The sequence below is a fragment of the Balaenoptera physalus genome (genome assembly GCF_965194825.1).
Source record: "Balaenoptera physalus genome assembly, chromosome: 1".
NCBI classification, from domain to species: Eukaryota; Metazoa; Chordata; class Mammalia; order Artiodactyla; family Balaenopteridae; genus Balaenoptera; species Balaenoptera physalus.
In genome coordinates this window covers 39,771,476-39,790,356 of record NC_138882.1, presented here as the reverse complement: position 1 = coordinate 39,790,356, position 18,881 = coordinate 39,771,476, and the positions used below count along the sequence as shown (strand labels likewise).

The 18,881-nt window shown below is 42.0% G+C and overlaps 1 protein-coding gene across 12 annotated transcripts in view; it reads right to left on the bottom strand.

Moving 5' to 3' along the window:
* Positions 1-18,881, bottom strand: part of HHAT (hedgehog acyltransferase) — a 516,536-nt gene that overhangs the window by 423,915 nt on the left and 73,740 nt on the right. For 11 of the 12 annotated variants that reach the window (XM_082464282.1, XM_082464276.1, XM_082464277.1 and 8 more), the window contains 2 exons: positions 4,740-4,934; positions 2,064-2,279 (listed from right to left, as the gene is read on the bottom strand). In XM_082464282.1, the coding sequence (XP_082320408.1) occupies positions 2,064-2,279; positions 4,740-4,934 (411 nt within the window). The remainder of the gene's footprint in view (positions 1-2,063; positions 2,280-4,739; positions 4,935-18,881) is intronic. The other variant, XM_082464278.1, reaches the window with a different exon arrangement.

Below are 18,881 nucleotides of genomic sequence, written 5' to 3'. Positions count from 1 at the left end.
CCTCTTTTTTTATATATACAAATTTATTTATTTAATTTTTGGCTGCATTGGGTCTTCGCTGCTGCACGCTGGCTTCCTCTAGTTGCGGCGAGCGGGGGCTACTCTTCGTTGCGGTGCACAGGCTTCTCATTGAGGAGGCTTCTCTTGTTGCGGAGCACGGGCTCTAGGCACGTGGGCTTCAGTAGCTGCAGTACACGGGCTCAGTAGTTGCGGCTCGCGGGCTCTAGAGCGCAGGCTCAGTAGTCGTGGCACACGGGCTTAGTTGCTCCACGGCATGTGGGATCTTCCTGGACCAGGGCTCGAACTCGTGTCCCCTGCACTGGCAGGCGGATTCTTAACCACTGCGCCACCAGGGAAGTCCCAATTTGTTTCCTCTTAATGGGTTTAGTCTATGTTTCTCTGAGAATTATCTGCCTTCAAGAGAGGGGTGGGGGTGTGCTTGTGGATGTTTAGTCCAAAAGTTATTGACTGCAATGTTAGAATTAAAAACTTACAGTGGCAAGGAGGTTGTAAAGAAGACAAAATTCGGAGGACCTGAACCCACCCTACCTTGGATCTACCCCACCCTCACCCCACCCCCTGCTCTTCTAAGAACTTCGGATAGTGGTTCTCTACCTCTAACAGCATCAGGACCACGCTGCTGGGCCCTGCCCCCCGGTTCCTGATTCATTAGGTCTGGGGTGGGGCCTGAGAATGTGCATTTCTGATAACTTCCCAGGTGATACTGTAGCTGCTGGTCCAGGGACCACACTTTGAGAATCTCTGAGTTAGAAGATCAGCTGTCATCACTAAACCACCTCTTTCTTTTACACAACAATTTTAACCATGATTTTCAAACACAGATTTTAAATTCCTTCATGGCAAAAGAACGATCTTAGGTAACCCAAACTGAGGTATGAGAAACCACATACTAAACATACATCTGCCCAGAATATCAATTTCACTTAAAGATTTGCAGAGGGGAAAACATTCAATGATTTAACTGGCAATTTTTAAACATTAAGTTATTATTATAATGCAGAAATATACTTCTGAGTACAATGTGTAACTCAGTGAAATTTTTAAGACAAAATAAGGGATTTCTAAGAACCCTCCTATTTGTGCAGGGGGCACCTTTCGGGTTGCCCTCCGGAAATGTCAAACACTGCTGCTGGCCCTGCTCTTCGAACTACGTGTCCAGGCCCCAGTGTGTGTGCACATGTGTACGTGTGTGTGCTTGCTCATGTGTGCACTGTGTGTGCATACGTGTTATTGTTCTCACCTCCATGGGGACTGTTTTGTTGGGGGGAGGGAGGCAGGAATGTCCTTTGAGAAACACTGTTTTTAGGGATCATCAATTGATTACTCACACTTTAGGTGAATTAACTTAGTACACGTGTTCCACGAGGCTAGCTGTGGAATGAGGAAAAAAATCCGAACTAGGAGGAAAAGTGAGGTGGCAATGACGAAGGTGGCTTCCCATGAGCTTCAGACAAGGCCGCTGTCCAGACAAGGCTGCTGTCCAGAAGTAGGCAGGCGAGATCCTGGGCAGAAACAGGCACCCAGACCCGAAAACACACCATTGCTTTCAAACCCTCTTCAACTCCACTCTGTCATCCCATCCAGATCGCCCTGAACAATTCCCAGGCCACGGCAGAGCTATTTCAGAAGCAGTTTGTGAAAATAAAAGGGCACCTATTATTTGCCAGCTAAGAGCTCAGCCAGTTTCTCCTTCCACTTTGCAAGTAATACCATGAGAAGCCAGTTTTCTTTCTCTGGGACTGCCCTGCAGGGGATGCCTACCCCCAAGTTCCTGGCTGTGCCCAGTTATTATTTCTGGCTGCCACAGTCCACAGAGAATCCAGGTGGGAGCTCCTACAACCAACATGCACAAGAGATATGCTGACCTTTATTTTGAAGGCTTATTTCCCCGAAGTATTTCATTTATGATCAGAAATCATGACAATAATGTGTGTTCTAAACTTGTGGGCGCCCCTGTATGAAAAGACTCACGGATGACCACAGCAGCAAAGACAGAAGCATCATCTGCAGAAACACCCATCCAATCCCCGAAAGGCTCTCACCTGTGCGATGAACTCCGGGAAGCTGAGGATGGGCCCGTTGTGGAAGACTGGGTAGTAGAAGACATAGGCCACCATCCAGGGAAAGAAGCAGAATGTGCGCTCAGCCGGCGGCTGCTGCCAGCAGAGCTCCAGGCTGAAGCTGGTGTAGTACAGGCAGCGAACGGTCAGTGTGAACTGCAGCAAGTAGTACTCATTTTCCGTCTGGTACCACCCTCTCTGCAAAGTCACAAGGAGACAACAACCTTGAGTGTCAAGGAGGGACGTCATCCAGTCTCCCAGGAAGGAGATCTCTTCCACGGGCAGAGCAGCTGTCCCGTCCAGGGAGTCGAGAAGCACTGAACAGCAGGTAAACATCATCGATCATCAGAACAAGCAATTAATGAGCAACGGGCAGGAGGGTGTCCCTAACATCAGCCAGAAGCTTCGCATTAAGCCTGATGCAACACAGAGTGAAGGTTTTCCCAGATATGCATCTGTCAGATACACCAGCGGACAGCATGGAGATCAGCTACATCCAGTGGGTACTCTAACAGCTCCTTCAACAACTCTAAAGACAAAGAGAGACTTATACAGGCAGACCTCAGGGTACTGCAGGTTCAGTTCCAGACCACCGCATTAAAGCGAACACTGCAATAAAATGAGTCACACAATATTTTTGCTTTCCCAGTGCACATAAAAGTTATGTTTATGCTATACTGTAGTCTATTAAACTGTGCAACAGCATTATGTCTAAAAAGACAAAGAACATACCTTAATTTAAAAATACTTTATCGCTGAAAAAAAGAAACAATGCTGTTGATCATCTGACAACACAGGGTTGCCACAAACCTTCAATTTGTTAAAAAAAATGTAATATCCGCAAAGTGCAATAAAATGGGGTGTATCTGGAAATGTCACGTGGGATTTATGTGTTCAGCGTATCTTTCCTTCTGTTCTTCTATCATTAATTTGGCTCCACATGTAGTTGAAGACTATTTTCCAAATAAGTTTTAGAGAAACATCGTCAAAAGAAATAGTCCCTGCCCTCAGTGTACCTAAATTCTCATACCGGAGATAGGTATGTAAAAGTATAATTACAACACAGCATGAAATAATAACAAGCACGTACAAAATTAGGTATGGAACAAAAGACTAAGAGCAAATGTGGTAAAATCTTAATATTGGGGGAATAAAATTATGGATCATTTTATAATCCTTATATTTTTCTATATTTTCCATATTTTCTATAATACATATGTATTGCTTTTTTAATGAGAAAACAGGTTATGGAAATAGATACAAGAAATAAAATTGGGACAAAGGAAAGAGTTGTTCACTTGATCCATGAGGGTCTTTTAAGGCTTTACACTGAAAAACTAAGTACCGAACAGAGTTTCTATTCCACGTCCAGGACTTCAGCAGCCACCAAGAAAAACCAAGAAAACTGCATGTGTGAAAGTATGGAAACCCAGGGCAACTAGTTTCTGGTCATTTGCTCTCTCCCCTTCAGCAATATTTTTCACACCACCAGCTTACATAACAAATGGAATACTTATTTACCACCAACACCCATAACTGATGCTAACAGTCACCAATTAAAGGATAATTACAACTGGAGACCGTCTTTGAACATTTGCCAGGTCCCCCAAAAGTTAGGTGTGAATTTGTTTTTATTTTTATCGCAAATCTATTTTTAAGCACACTTATTTAAGTGATCACCTAGTTTAATCATTCTGGGAAGTTACGTATCTTTGTTAGGAGAGAGACGCTATGATACCCTACTTTTTCTCTTAAGTCCACGTTTTGAGACAAGTGCTTGAAGTATTCGCTCCAGTCCATTGGTAAGAGTGAAGAAAAATTAAGGTAGCCTAACAACAGCAAGAATTCTTGAATTTTCAAAATGCTACCATTTTTACAAAATTGCTTAACACGTATTATCTTGTTGGATCCTTAGAACAACTCCATGAGGAAGGCAGAGCAGCTATTACCTCCATTTTCCAAATGATGAAATTAAGACTCAGAGGTTAAACACCGCCTCCAGTTTCAAGAGCAGGAGAGACAGTGAATAGAAGAGACTAGAAAACCACTGGCTCATCCTTCCCGTCGCATTCTTTGCCATGACTGTGCAGATCCAGGGCTCACCAATTCTAAGTGCCATCACTTAAATCAATGAAAAGGTGAACGAATGAATGAACAAAAATAAAGACACCACGGGAAGCCCAGTTCCACATGACTAAAGAAAGAATATCAAAAGCTTCCCAAGATGTTCTGTGCAAGGAAAATACCTGCCTTATCTGTTCAGGGACTATCGTGGGCTTCTGATGAGATAAGGAGTGTGAGAGTTCCCTATAAACCGTGCAGCACTCTACAGATGACTGTTTTATTAAATGCATAGGGGATTATTGCTTTTTTTCCCCCTTTGTTCTTGTGACATCTGGCACCATCCATGCCTGCCCAAACTGGGAGAAAAGGTACAAGGTCAGCGCTGGGCAACCTCCAAGGACTAAGACATAGTCAGATAAAAAAGACTGCAGAATGCAACACCAGGGTTCACATGCATCGACCCCCTGTGGCCACTAGAGGGAGCACCACCACAGTTCTTCAATTGACTCTTGTCTGAAAACAAAGGCATCTACCTGGATAAAGGCATTGCCAAAGGGGCCTTCTCCTTCCCTGTGGTAAAACGGAGACTCTTACCTTAACTTCCTCCACATCTTGAAGCCTCAGTGTAGAGAGCAGGAAGAGAGAACACAGCCATGACAGGAACAGCGACCGGAACTGGGCAACACAGAAGGAGATGGTGGTGTGAATAAGAACCATGGCTGTGCCTTGGGTCCCCAGCACACACCAGCAGGCCCACATCCCATAGGCTGTGAGGATCCAGGGTTTGTGCTGCAGACAGGGAGGGACCCAGTGAGAAAGACATGGGGGGTGGGGGGGAACAGGGGGGAAGGAAGAAAAAAGAGAAGGGTAAGTTAACAGGCATTGCTATTGAAGGTTCTACATAAAAGAGGGTAATGTCTTGTGACCCGTTAACCAAACTGTTCTCACTGGCCTGGGGATTTAGTGTAACACAGACAAAGAGGATTCAGAGGGACTTTCCACATTAACCCCAGAGTGATGGCTGCCTACCTCCAGGTCCCCAGAACTCCACCAGATCCACCCAGAGAAAGGAGCCACTTTCCTGCCTTCAGCCAAAACCACCCAGACCACTGGATCCCACAACAATAAGATTTATGGCTGACTTTCAGCAGACATTATGGTAGCCTGAAGACAGTTGGAAAAGCTGCCAACCTGGCACACTAGCCCCTGCGTACACTATTCTGCCAAACGAAGGCAAGATAAAATATTGGTGCACATTTCTCGGGAGTCTTACTGAGAAAACTGGACCATCCAAACCACAAAAGGCTTTCTAAAGTTTAAACCAGAGACTTACAAGTAAATCTCTAATTACATTTTTATTTCATTAGCATATTATTTACAGTCAAGTTTGTGTCACAGAAAAAGTATAGCTTACCTGCTTTCAGTGATATTGAGGCCTTTGCATAGTCAATCCAATTAATACATTTATTCCCATTTTAGGAGAGAATTTTTCTATTTCATTATCAAGTTTTATAGTTATTGACACTGAATAACTAAACAGATAAATTAACATGTCTTTGCTTTTACAATATACTCTTGGTCATATCTGGCCGGTAAATCCTTACTTAAAAAACCACAATAATGTTTTAACATTGTTTGAGAGGCAACATATCTTAGTGGTGTAATTACTCAAGCTTTGAAGTTCAACTGCCTAAATAAATCCTGGTATCCCCATTAACTAGCTGTGTGACCCTCGGCAACTTACTTAATCTCTCTGTGCCTCGGTTTTCTCAGATATAAAATTAGGATAATAACAGTATCTACTTAATGAGGTTGTCGTGAGGATTAAGTAAGTTAATGCATGTAAAATGCTTACAACGGTGTCTGCATACACAGGAAGGACAAGGCAAATACTAGTTATTATTCCTATAGGAAAATATGATGTGGCTTTTTGGTGAGCATTCAAAAATAGGATTTCCAGGAATACACTGAGTTGAAAAGTAGGGGCTGCTTGAAATTAGGTCTTCCTGTGAAAACAAGACTTCTTTAAGGGAAAGACAGATGTGGACTGCACACTGTAAACCCCATCCTTCAGTGCTAACTCTCCCAAAATACTGTCTTAGTACAATTCCTTACCAAACTTATACTCCAGCCTAAGAGAGAACATTTTAAATGAGGGACTAGGTCAGCCACTTTGAAGTTCCAAGAAAATCAGAGAAATCTGCAGTTCATTTTTACTATTTTTCCATCCTACTACCCACATTTAACAGCCACATAAATTTGCTTCAAACTTTCCCCCAAGCACTCACCTCTGGACAGAGTTCAATTATAAGGAACAAGGTCACCAGAGACTATTTTAAGAAGTAGTTCTTATGAACGAAAAAAGGGAAGGGGTGTCTTTTTCAACTTGATCTACAGCATTTACCACTTGGAATCTTTTTCCATGTGTGCATGGCTACATACATATACACATACACAGCTACATTTTTATTGAGTGCTATTTGATCCACTTGGAAAAAGCCTGTTTGTTGGGATTCATTTGGGAACTTAACCACAGACTTAAGCTGCTTCAACTTGAAAAAGTTGGAGGAACCTTCAGGAACTACTTAATAGTGCTGTGCAAACCCCATCTGCTCCAGAGATTCTCTGATGAATTTACCTGTGCTCACAAATGATACCATGGGGGCACACAAGGTTGTCCTATACTCTCATCCCTCACCATCTTCCTCCTGCCAAAGAGTACAGGCAGACAACGTCTAATTTTCTCTAAGACATCACAGAAAATGCACCCACGTGAACCTCATATTCTCTGCCATCCCTTCTATTACCCACTAATCCTCCCCAATGGGCAAAGACAACTCCGCTATACACATTCACAGCGAGCAGGTGATAAAAAGGGAAAGATGTGAACAGTGCAAAAAATAATCACCTATTTTAAAACATAAATTAGAACCCGACTAACATATTGATTTTTTTCATTCTATAAAGTGAATGCAATTGGAATCCCATCCTTGAAAACACCACTAAGATGCTGATACAGCATGATTAGTCTTCCATGCCTTGTTCTCTGACTGGCATCAGAGGAACAGTCCCCCACTATCAATGCAGCCCTTAGGGCACACCTCCTCCAACCGCTATCCCCCCCTACCACACACACACACACACACACACACACACACACACACACACACACACACACACGCCTAGACCAGCAAGAAGCAGGGCAGAGAGGGCGAGAAGTAGAAATGTGACACTGCCTAGCAGTGCAGGCAGCAGCATAGAAGGTCTGCTGCTCTGAGGAGGAGGAGGGCTTTGCCCAAGTGTTTCAAAGACCATTTTCATATGCAAAGGCCTAAAGACAGCCCTGTCCCACCTATTTCTACTCCAAAAGTGCTTATGTATTTAATTTATCAAACTTGTGTCCACCTCTTTAGCAAAAATGCTTAAATATCAGATATTGAGCCTCTGACATCAAATATGCCAGGAATCTTTTAACTTTTCAAAACCAAAAAAGAAAGTGTGTTATGTTTTATTCCAAAACAATACTTCTGATTCATCACTAGAAGGGCTTTAAAAACTTTTTCTGCAAGTTCTCAGGGCAATCTGGGCAGATACGCACAGTTTTGGTCACAGACATAATCTATGTCAAGTTCAAGATTTAAAAATCTGCCTAGGGAATTCCCTGGCAGTCCAGTGGTTAGGACTCCGTGCTTTCACTGCTGAGAGCCTGGGTTCAATCCCTGGTCGGGGAACTAAGATCCCACAAGCCGGGCAGCGCAGCCAATATAATTAATTAATTAAAATCAATTAGTTAATTTTAATTAATTAATTTTAATTAATTGATTAAAGATCTGCCTAAAAGTCAGAATAGCCCAATTCATTTAAGAGGTTCAAATGACGATTATGATTGGAAACTGCTGTTCACTTGAAATGAGGCACAAAGAGTCATGTTGATCAAGTAACATGTACACATAAAACAATCTTAATTTAATGTTGGGCTGTGATGTTTCTAATTTAGAGATTCAAATTCTAATCAAGTATTACTTTTATATGATGCTTTTTTTTTAATTGAGATTTTTATTGAGACAGTTGTAGATTCACCTGCAGTTATAAGAAATAACACAGAGAGATCCCATGGACACTTTACCCAATTTCCCCCTATGGTAACATTTTGCAAAACCAGAATATATCACAACCAGGATGGTGACATTGCAACAATCCACAGACATTCAGGTTTCCCCAGTTTTACCTGTACTCGTGTGTGTGCATGTGTGTTTTAGTTCTATACGGTTTTATCACATAAAACGCTTTATCACATATAGGTTCAGTGTCCACCACAGTAAAGATACTGAACAGCTCCATCACCCCAAGCATCTCTTGCATTGCCCTTTTATAACCACACCCACCTTTTTCCTGCTTCCTTTACCCCACATCCTTAATCCCTGGAAACCACTAATATCCTCTCCGTTTCTAAAATTTTGTCATTTCAAAAGTCATACAGTATGTAACCTTTAGGACTGGCTTTTTTTTTTTTTTAATAAATTTCCTTGTTTTTTATTTTTTGGCTGTGTTGGGTTTTCGTTGCTGGGTGCAGGCTTTCTCTAGTTGTGGCGAGCGGGGGCTACTCTTCGTCGCAGTGCGTGGGCTTCTCATTGCGGTGGCTTCTTTTGTTGCGGAGCACGGGCTCTAGGCGCACGGGCTCAGTAGTTGTGGCTCACGGGCTCTAGAGCTCAGGCTCAGTAGTTGTGGCGCACGGGCTTAGTTGCTCCGCGGCATGTGGGATCTTCCCGGACCAGGGCTCAAACCCGTGTCCCCTGCACTGGCAGGCGGATTCTTAACCACTGCGCCACCAGGGAAGTCCCAGGACTGGCTTTTTTTCACTCAGCATAATTCCCTGAAATCCACCCAAGTTGTGACAGGTATCAAAGGACTGCCCCCTTTTTATTGCTGTGTAGTTTCCATGGTGTGGATGGACCACAGTTTCTTTAACCATTCACCTGTTGAAGGACATCTGGGCTGTTTTCCAGCTTGGGGCTATTATGAATAAAACTGAAATGAACATACGTGTACAGGTTTTTATGTAAATATGTTTTCATTTCTCTAGGATAAATGCCCAAGAGTGAGCTTGCTGGGCTGCATGGTAGTTGCATGTTTAGAGCTCTATAAAAACTGCCCAACAGTTTCCCAGAGGGGCCATTTTACATTTCCACCAGCAACATACAAGGGATCCAAATGCTGCATCCTCACCAGCATTTGGTGTTGTTACTATTTTTTACCTGATCAACTCTGGTAGTTGGACAGGGGTATCCCACTGTGGCTTTAACTTGCATTTATCACGCTCTTTTAAAGAGTATCAAAGTGTGAGCAACCTGAACCTTGCATCAGTAAGATGGACTGAGTGAACTTCGCTGGGGCACAAGATGCCAGCCCATCAGAACTATCCTGACCCCCTTAACTCTCTTTATTCCAGGTTCTTCAGTTCCTGATAGGAGACAAAAAGGAAGGCAGGGGAAGAGGAGAAACTTTTAAAAGTTTAACAAACAATAAGAAAGAAACTGTACTCTGTTTTCGTGGCAGTTGAGATAAAGCCAGACTAAATACTATGGCCTTTCAGATGGAATTAGGCCAGACTGAATGGGGTAGGCAGACTTGCCCTCTGCTCCCATTGTTCCTTGTGTTTATACTGAACCACTTCTCAAAACAGGGCATAACTGTCCCTCTTTTTGATAGGCTCCCTTAACAAATTAATATCCTGTCTTGTTCATAATACAATAATGTAAGCATCTTACATGGTACCTAGCATATAGCAAGTGTTTCATAAACACTGGATAAATGAATGGTTAGAATAGTTGGATGGATAGATGGGGGGATGGATGGGTGGATGGATAGATGGATACGCTTCCCCAGGTATTGGGATTTAACCTGGCAGTTATGACTAAGAACAAGAAATCAGCACCAACATTTTGGGCTTTTTAGTCACTAATGTGAAAACCTACTGATTTCCAAAGTCTCTGCTTGTACACCTAACCCCTTATGAACAGACTGCTTTGCCAATGCAGATAGGATAAAAAGGTGTTATTTCACATCTCACTGCCTACTGCCTGTTTTCACTCACAGGGATCTCTTACAATCTTGTGTTGGGGGAAGCCTCAAATAGTGCACAACTGATAGGGTACAGGCACCAACCTTTGAAAGCAGACTCTTTGATAGAACCTGATTCCTGTCACCCCAGGGAAGGCTTCCGAGAGATCAACAAATTCAGCTGGCGTGTTTCAAAGGCTGAAATCAGCACCCCTGAGAAATGACCATGGACTTGTGGCCTTTTCTTTTGCAAATCTATATTCTTCAAATCTTCCTCATAGGGAGCCAGGACCCAGCCACAGGAAGAGCTGGCTGGCCATGCCCCCCTCACACCATCTCTTCTTCCCTTCTGCTTCAGCTTGTTCTGTGCTGTGGATGCTGAGTGATAACATGATGTGCCTGAGTGGTTCCCCTCATTAGCTCACCTCTGTAGGGAGGAACCAAAGTGCAAAGGCTTGGTGAAGACTCCTGCTGGCAACTGGACCAGACTTTGCTGTGTATTAATTCTTTTTGTACATCTGCCCAGAAACCACTCAGTGGGGGGGCATAGTTTATTACATACTACATAATCAACTGCAGCTGCTACTGAAAAACAAAATATATATGTGTGTGTGTGTGTGTGTGTGTGTGTGTGTGTATCACCACACAAACAGAAAGGGAAAATAACCAAAACCATCCCAGAGTCCACACAACAGCATTCTAGCCTCCTTTTCCTGGGAGTAAAGGCCAGTGGGCCCAAATAAAGCCAATTTCATCCCTCCTTAGAGATGCAGTGATGGAGGTGGAAGAGTCTGATTCCAGGAAAACCATTAATGCATGAGATTCCTATCAGGTGTGTGGTTTCAATAATAACGCTGGAAGGGAGCGCCTGTTCACCACGGCCTTCCAGAGGTTAGTTTACTTGTCTCAGCCAGCGCCATGGGACCACGCTTTTCAGCCTGCGGCCAATGAGCTCAGCCAGCCGGGGCCCAGCGCTAGTAGCGCAGGTGCTGCCAGTCAGAGGTCAGGTGAGAACGCACCCTGCGGTCAGCAGCAGCACCCAGCCTCGGCCCCCCGCGCGGTCAGCCTTCTCAGAAAGTTTGCACAGGGGTATTTTTGGTTCTAAGGGCAGGGGACGCAACATCTCAGGTGGTGACGGTGTTCAAGAAAGGAGGCCACTGTCTGACACACCCCACATACGTTCCAATCGTAACAAACCCGGAGCCAAATCTCAGAGCCGTTACTCAGCCTCCGCTCCCTCCCAGGGCACTGCCCGCGATGTAGTCTTGCCAAATCCCAGAGAGAGCCCTACCCAGAGAAAAGGTGTTTAACCTTGGCCGAGGAGCTTAGTGGAAAGTTTTATTACTTGTCATGGCAAAAAAAAAAAAAAAAAAAAAGGAAGAAAAAGAAAATCCCACTTTTGAAAATAAACTCTTCTTTGCCTCTCTCTGGGAGGAGGTAGGGCCACAAAGGCAGAGACGGGATCAGATAGTAGATGAAGGCGGGAAGCATCCTTCAGGGTCCAAGGGTTGTAACCGCAAGAAGTGATAACGCCTAACCCTCTGCACAGCATCGTCCACAGTTCATGATGCCCCCGAGCATGGGGAAACAACAGACAACTGCAACCCAAATCTTCCACCCTGAATAAGTATCAAAAACATCCACCCAAATTAAGGCCATCTGGAACACTCAGTCCAGGTGGTGAAAGCATGGAACTAATGGGGCCAAAGTTGTGGTTCATGCTTACATAAGGACCAAGCGGACTCAAAGAGCACACTGTGCCCCAGCCCGACCAGAACCCTGCCCACCAGCTGTTGCACAAATCAAACCTGTGGTCACAAAGAGATGGAAGACCACACACACACACACACACACACACACGGCTCAGTGCGAACTCTGCCACATTCCAAGAAAAATGCAAACAAAACCTCCTACTGAGTTTGGATAAGATGTGCTCTGCAGATAAAAAGACAAGTCCACCTATCCACCCATGCCTGGTAATGAGATGCAGGAAGCTGAAATAAGCAGATGATTCCAGTCCCTTCAAGGCACAGCTCGCAAGCCACCTCCTCGGGGGCCTTCCCTGACACCCCCAGGCAGATGTGGCCCACTCCTCCCAGGACTTGGTTTCCTCTGTCACTTCTCACTCAGCTCCTGGGGGAGGGACTGTGTCTCCCCATCCTTTCTCCCACAGCCCAGCTCAAGCTTGAAACAGGGTCAGAGAAAGACATGCAGGAGAGGAAGGTAGGTATGGCTGGACAGACAGCCTCTGCCCTCTGGGGTTTCAGCATTTCTGACAGTCGCCTCCTTTTTGAACACCACAGAGGGAACTGCTCCCAGGAGCACACACAGACCGCAGTCACGGCGCACAGCAAAGGCCAGCGGACCCCAGCAGCAGCCGCCTCTTACTTGGCTGTCATCGTATGCCAGCACAACCTTGAAAACCATCGGACTCTCACCACTACCCCAGGAAGCAAGCGGTACCGTCCCTGTTGTGCAAATGAGGAGAAAGGCTTCAAGATGTTAATTAACTGGCTTAAGACTGCATCACTAAAAAGCGACAAAGCCGGGTTTCAGCCAGGAGCTCTTAGCCACCCTGAATGTGGACTCCTAACAGGAAGAGACAACTCAAAGTTACAAGCAAATTAACCCGAGGAACCTCTATATCCTATCCTAGGTAGATTTCTGATGGTGGTAGGTGCAAAATAGGAGCTGAAAACGGAGGAAATTTGGAAAGAGGGAGGAATATCCGCTCACGAGCAGAGGGTGAATCTACATCTTGCACTGTCTACTGGAGCTGTATCTACTCCAAGGGAAGGGGGGGAATTGGTTCTTGCAGACAAGAAAACCTTCCTCTATGCATAAAGCACAGGCAGGTACACAGTACATAAACAGACAGTACATCTGTGGTATTAAAATGTCATAAAGAGGAAGTGACAATTGGGGAAAAACAGCTAAAAATGCTCCTGGGGGAGAAATAATGAAAAAAAAAAAAAGAAAGCTAGAGAAACACTGATCTACAGGAAGCAAACAAGAGGTAGCAAGACAAAGAGTGGGAAGCAAAGGAGACCAATCAGATGGGGCCATGTTGGGCCTGATGCACGTGGCAAAACGGTGAGGAAGGCAGGGGACGAAAACTCAGTGTGCCCAGGGCAGCGTCATCTTTCCTTCTCCCTGCCACACCATTCTTCCACATGTTCAGTTAAAAATACATCACATATCAAACACAGGGAAAGGAATATTTATAAAGTTTATAAGGTATAAAGAATAATGAAATAACACCTGCATACCCAGCACCAGCTTAAGAAAGATAAAGCTATTAGTGCTTTAAAGGGCCCCTGAGCATATGTCAAATGCATCTCAATTTTAAAAATGTCAATTATACCTCAATAAAAATAAATAAATACATAATCAAACCAAAAAAGGGCCCTGGTTATCTCTCCTCTGATTCTTTTTTCAGCTTTTTTTTGGCTGCGTTGGGTCTTCGTTGTTGCGCGCGGGCTTTCTCTAGTTGTGGCGAGCGGGCTTTCTCTAGTTGTGGCGAGCGGGGGCTACTCTTCGTTGCAGTGCGCGGGCTTCTCATTGCGGTGGCGTCTCTTACTGCGAAGCATGGGCTCTAGGTACACAGGCTTCAGTAGCTGCAGCACGTGGGCTCAGTAGTTGCGGCACACAGGCCCTAAAGCATGCGGGCTTCAGCAGTTGTGGTGCACAGGCTTAGTTGCTCCATGGCATGTGGGATCTTCCTGGACCAGGGATTGAACCCATGTTCCCTGCATTGGCAGGAGGATTCTTAACCTCTGTGCCACCAGGGGAGTCCCTCTCCCCCCTGATTCTATCTCCCCAACCAGATGTGACCACTATCCTGAATTTATTTTCATGGCTATCTCATCTTTGTGATCATACACGTGAATGTATCATTTAGTCTGTACAGCTCTACGTGCATAGGATCATATCTGATAGATTCCTCTGCAACTTGCCTTATTAGCTCAATGTCGTGATCCAGAAATTCAGCCACGTTGACAATTACAATTATAATTCATTCCTTTCCATGGAATAAATTCATTACAATTCATCCATTTCCCCATAATGAATATTTGGATTGCTTCTGGCTCTTTGTTACTACAATCCCATTGCTGCAATGAACGTCCTGGCTCATGTCCCCTGATTGGCAGAGAAGAGCTTCTGCAGGGACCATGTCCGGGTTAGCACCGGTAGCTGTGGAATTTGCACCTCTTTGACTTCACTAGGTAATGTAATACAAAGAAGCCATACCAACACATACTCACAACCTCTCTGTATGAGTTCAGGTGGCCAGTACTTGATATCATCAGGGGATTTTTGTTTTTTTATCTTTGCCAAACTGAAAGTATGAAATGGTATCTTGTAGTTTTAAGGTACACTTTCTTGACTACTAATAAAGTTGAACACATTTGTGTTTCCTCTTCTGCAAATTCCTTTTCCCATATTGAGCCCTTTTTCTATCGGGTGACTTGTTTTTTCCTTTTGAAATTTCTTTATATATTCCAAATACCAAACCTCTGTCAGGTTGCAAATAACTTCTCAATTAGTGACTTGCCTTTTCACTTTCTTCACTGTGTTTCTGGATACATACAAAGATGTATACACTGATTATTATACATTGATAAGTTCTTGGTTTTAATGTGGTTAAACTTATCAATTTTTTCCTCTACAAGTTATACTTTTTGTGTCTTAATTAAGAAATCTTTCTCTACCCTACCGTCAAGAAGTATTCTCCTCCTACATCATGCTTTCGAAAAATTTCATACTCTTTTTTTTTTTTAAGTCCTTTTTTTTTTCTGGCTGCATTGGGTCTTCATTGCTGCGCGCAGGATTTCTCTAGCTGTGGCGAGTGGGGGCAACTCTTCGCTGTGGTGCGTGGGCTTCTCTTGTTACGAAGCGTGGGCTCTAGGCGCACGGGCTTCAGTAGTTGTGGCACAAAAGCTCAGTAGTTGTGACTCTCGGGCTTCGCTGCTCTGCTTCATGTGGGATCTTCTTGGACCAGGGATCGAACCTCTGTCCCCTGCACTGGCAGGCGGATTCTTAACCACTGCGCCACCATGGAAATCCTATTTTAAGGACTTAATTCACCTTGAAAATGGTTATGAATGGTATGAGGTTAAGTATTCATTTCTTTTTAATATGACTAAACAATTGTGTCAGCACTGTTTATTGAACAGTTTATCTTTTCCATGCAGATCTGAAATGCCACATCTGTCAAAATCAAGTTTCCATCTATGTACAAGTATTTTCTAAACTCTATTCTGTTACATTGGTCTATTTATCTATCCTGGTGCCAATACAACAATGTCCTAATTATTATATCTTTATTAAGTCATAGTATCTGGTAGGGCACATACTCTGATTTTGGTATTAATTTTATGCTCTCTTCTTCATAAAATGAATGTTTCCTCTTTTTCTATTTTCTGAAAAAGCCTGGAAAAGATTTAAATAATTTGTGCTTTGAATGTTTGGAAGAAGTGGTGTGTTAGACTATTGTTTTCTTTACAAATAGATTTTTAACTACTTATTCAACTTCTTTTCATGGTTATAGTACTATGCAGTCTTTCTATTTCTTCATGAGTCAGTTTTGGTAAGTTATATTTTCTAGAAATGTCTGCTTTGCCAAAGTTTTCAAAATTATTGTCATAAAGTTGTGCAAAATATCCTCTTACTATATTTTTTCATCCTCTTGTCCACAGCTAATATTGGTTATTTGTGCAGTTTTTTCTTGACCAATCTTGCCGCTGATTGTTTCATTAATGTCTACTCTTATTTTTGTTCTTTCCTTCCTTTTTCTTTTTTGTTGCTTTTTTCTGTTCTTTCCTAATTTCTTAAGTTGTATGCTTAGCTCATTAACTTTCAGCTTTTCTTTTAATAGGAGCATGTAACGTTATGCACTTACATAAACTTAAAATTATCCAACTAGCACCCTACAAGTATTGATATGTAATATATTTTTCATTCATTTCTAACTATTTGCTAATTTCCAGTATGATCTCTTTTTTACCTATTGTTATTTTAAAGTTTGCTTTCTTTTTTAATTTCTAAATGAATTAGAGTTTTCAGGTCATCGTGTTACTGGTTTACAACTTAATTACACTGGGATTAGAGAAGGTAACCTATTTAAAACACAGCCTTTGAAATTCATTGAAAATCACTTTATGGTTAAGATGTGGTCAGTTTTTATAAATATTCTGTGTTCTTTAAGAGGATGTGAATTCTCCAGTTGTTAGATGTAATCATTTACGTTTCATTTTTTTTTTTTTTAAACCTTCAGTGGATTCCTGCTTCCCAAACTATAGTATTTAAGATCCTTTATAGCCCGCTTATAAACTACCTTTTAATTAATTAATTTATTTATTTGGCTGTGCCAGGTCTTAGTTGAGGCATGTGGCATCTAGTTCCCTGACCAGGGATCGAACCCAGGCCCCCCACTTTGGGAGCGTGGAGTCCCAGCCACTGGACCGCCAGGAAAGTCCCCATTTATGTTTCGTATATCAAGCTTATTAATTGTATTATTTGTTTTCTTCTATCTGATATACCAATTAGTGATAAAATTATGTTAAAATCTCTCCCTAAAATCACAGATATATCTATTTATCTTTATGGTATTGATCAACTTTTGCTTCCTATATTTGGAAGCAAAATAAACAAACTTAGAATTATAGTATCTTCCTAATGAAATGAACTTTTTATCATTAAACAAGAACCCTCTTTGTCACAAATAATGTTCTTTGCCAGCTGTTAATGAAACTGCACTAGTATCTAGGTGGACGGGACAAAGACGAGTCTTATATTTGCTGGAACACCTTTTTCCATCCTTTCACTTTCAAACACTCTGTGTCCTTGCGTCTTTCCATTTTAAGTATATCTTGCTAGGAAGCACCCCTGTGGATGCTGTTTTACTTCTTTGTTTATTTTCCTTTTTTTCTGTTTTACTTTTATCCAGTCTGACAATCCTTTTCTGGGGTTGGGGGGTGGATTGGGTCCATTCACACTGATTGTGACTACTGATATATTTGCATTTATTTCTGCCATTTCTTTGGTGCTTTCTCTTTGTCCTACCTTTTCCATGTTTCATCCTTACTTTTTAGTGAAATTTCTAACAAATGAAGCCCACCATATTTTTAAAATTTATTTTACTGAAGTACAGTTGATTTATAATGTTGTGTTAATTCCTGCTGTACAGCAAATTGATTCAGTTATACATATATATACATTATTTTTCATATTCTTTTCCATTATGGTTTATCACAGGATACTGAATATAGTTAGAACTTTGTTGTTTATCCATTCTACATATAATAGTTTGCATCTGCTAATCCCAAACTCCCAATCCATCCCTCCCCCACCCCTCTCCCCCTTGGAACCACAAGTCTGTTCTCTATGTCTGTGAGTCTGTTTCTGTTTCATAGATAAGTTCATTTGTGTCATATTTTAGATTCCACATATAAGTGATAGCATATGGTATTTGTCTTTCTGACCTACTTCACTTAGTATGATAATCTCTAGGTCCATTCATGTTGCTGCAAATGACATTATTTCTTTTTTTTATGGCTGAGTAGTATTCCACAGTATATATGTGCCACATCTTCTTTATCCATTCATCTGTCGATGGACATTTAGGTTGCTTCCATGTTTTGGCTATTGTGAATAGTGAGAAGCCCACCATGTTTTAAAAGGAGGAAAAGAAAAAGAATAATACTATCTCATCAACCCTACTTTACAGAAAATGATAAATTAAGATTCAGTGGTGAAAAGCCTTTCTAAGGTCAGAAAGCTAACAAGTGAGAAAGCCCAGGAACTAATCCATCACCCAGCACTCTTCCACTCCATGACAGCTGACCCTTTCCCACAGCAGCAGTAGTGAGACTGGCTGAATTTCACAGATACTCCTCAAAATAGTTCATCTTCCCCCCCACAGAGACAGAAAACACAAGTATTAAGCTATTTATTTTACAGATGGGAAAACTAAGACCTAGGGGCAGTAAGTCATTTACCTAGGGGCAGAGAAGCTTTGTGTTAGAAACAAAAATGTTAAATTTCTAGAAAGACTGATGTCTTAGCACATACCAAACAAATTTGTGGAAGAAAAGAAACACATTAATGAAGGCTGAGGTGGATATATTCATAACTAGTTTAGGAATACAAAAAAAATGGATTACTTATTATTAGGTTTGCTCAGAAGGTTATATAAAATTGAAAGAAGGTGATCAAAAGGTACAAACTTCCAGTTATAAGAAAAATAAGTACTAAGAATATAATGTACAACATGATGACTATGGTTAACACTGCTGTATGGTATATTTGAAAGCCGCTAAGAGAATAGAATAGATCCTAAAAGTTCTCATGACAAGGAAAACACATTCTTTTCTTTTTTCTCATTTTTTCTTTGTATCTATATTAGACAGTGGATATTAACTAAGCTTACTGTGGTAATCATTTCACAATATGTGTATGTTAAGTCATTATGCTGTATACCTAACTTACACAGTGCCATATGTCAATTATATCTCAATAAAACTGAAAAAAAGAAAGTTGTATGAAATTTTAAAATATATTCAGATCTGACATCATCTAAAATTTTTAATCTTTTGCTACTTTAGAAGATGGAAACCACTTGACTACAAAAAAGTAATCATTATCATATTTAAAACAAAGAAAGTTGGTGTGCTA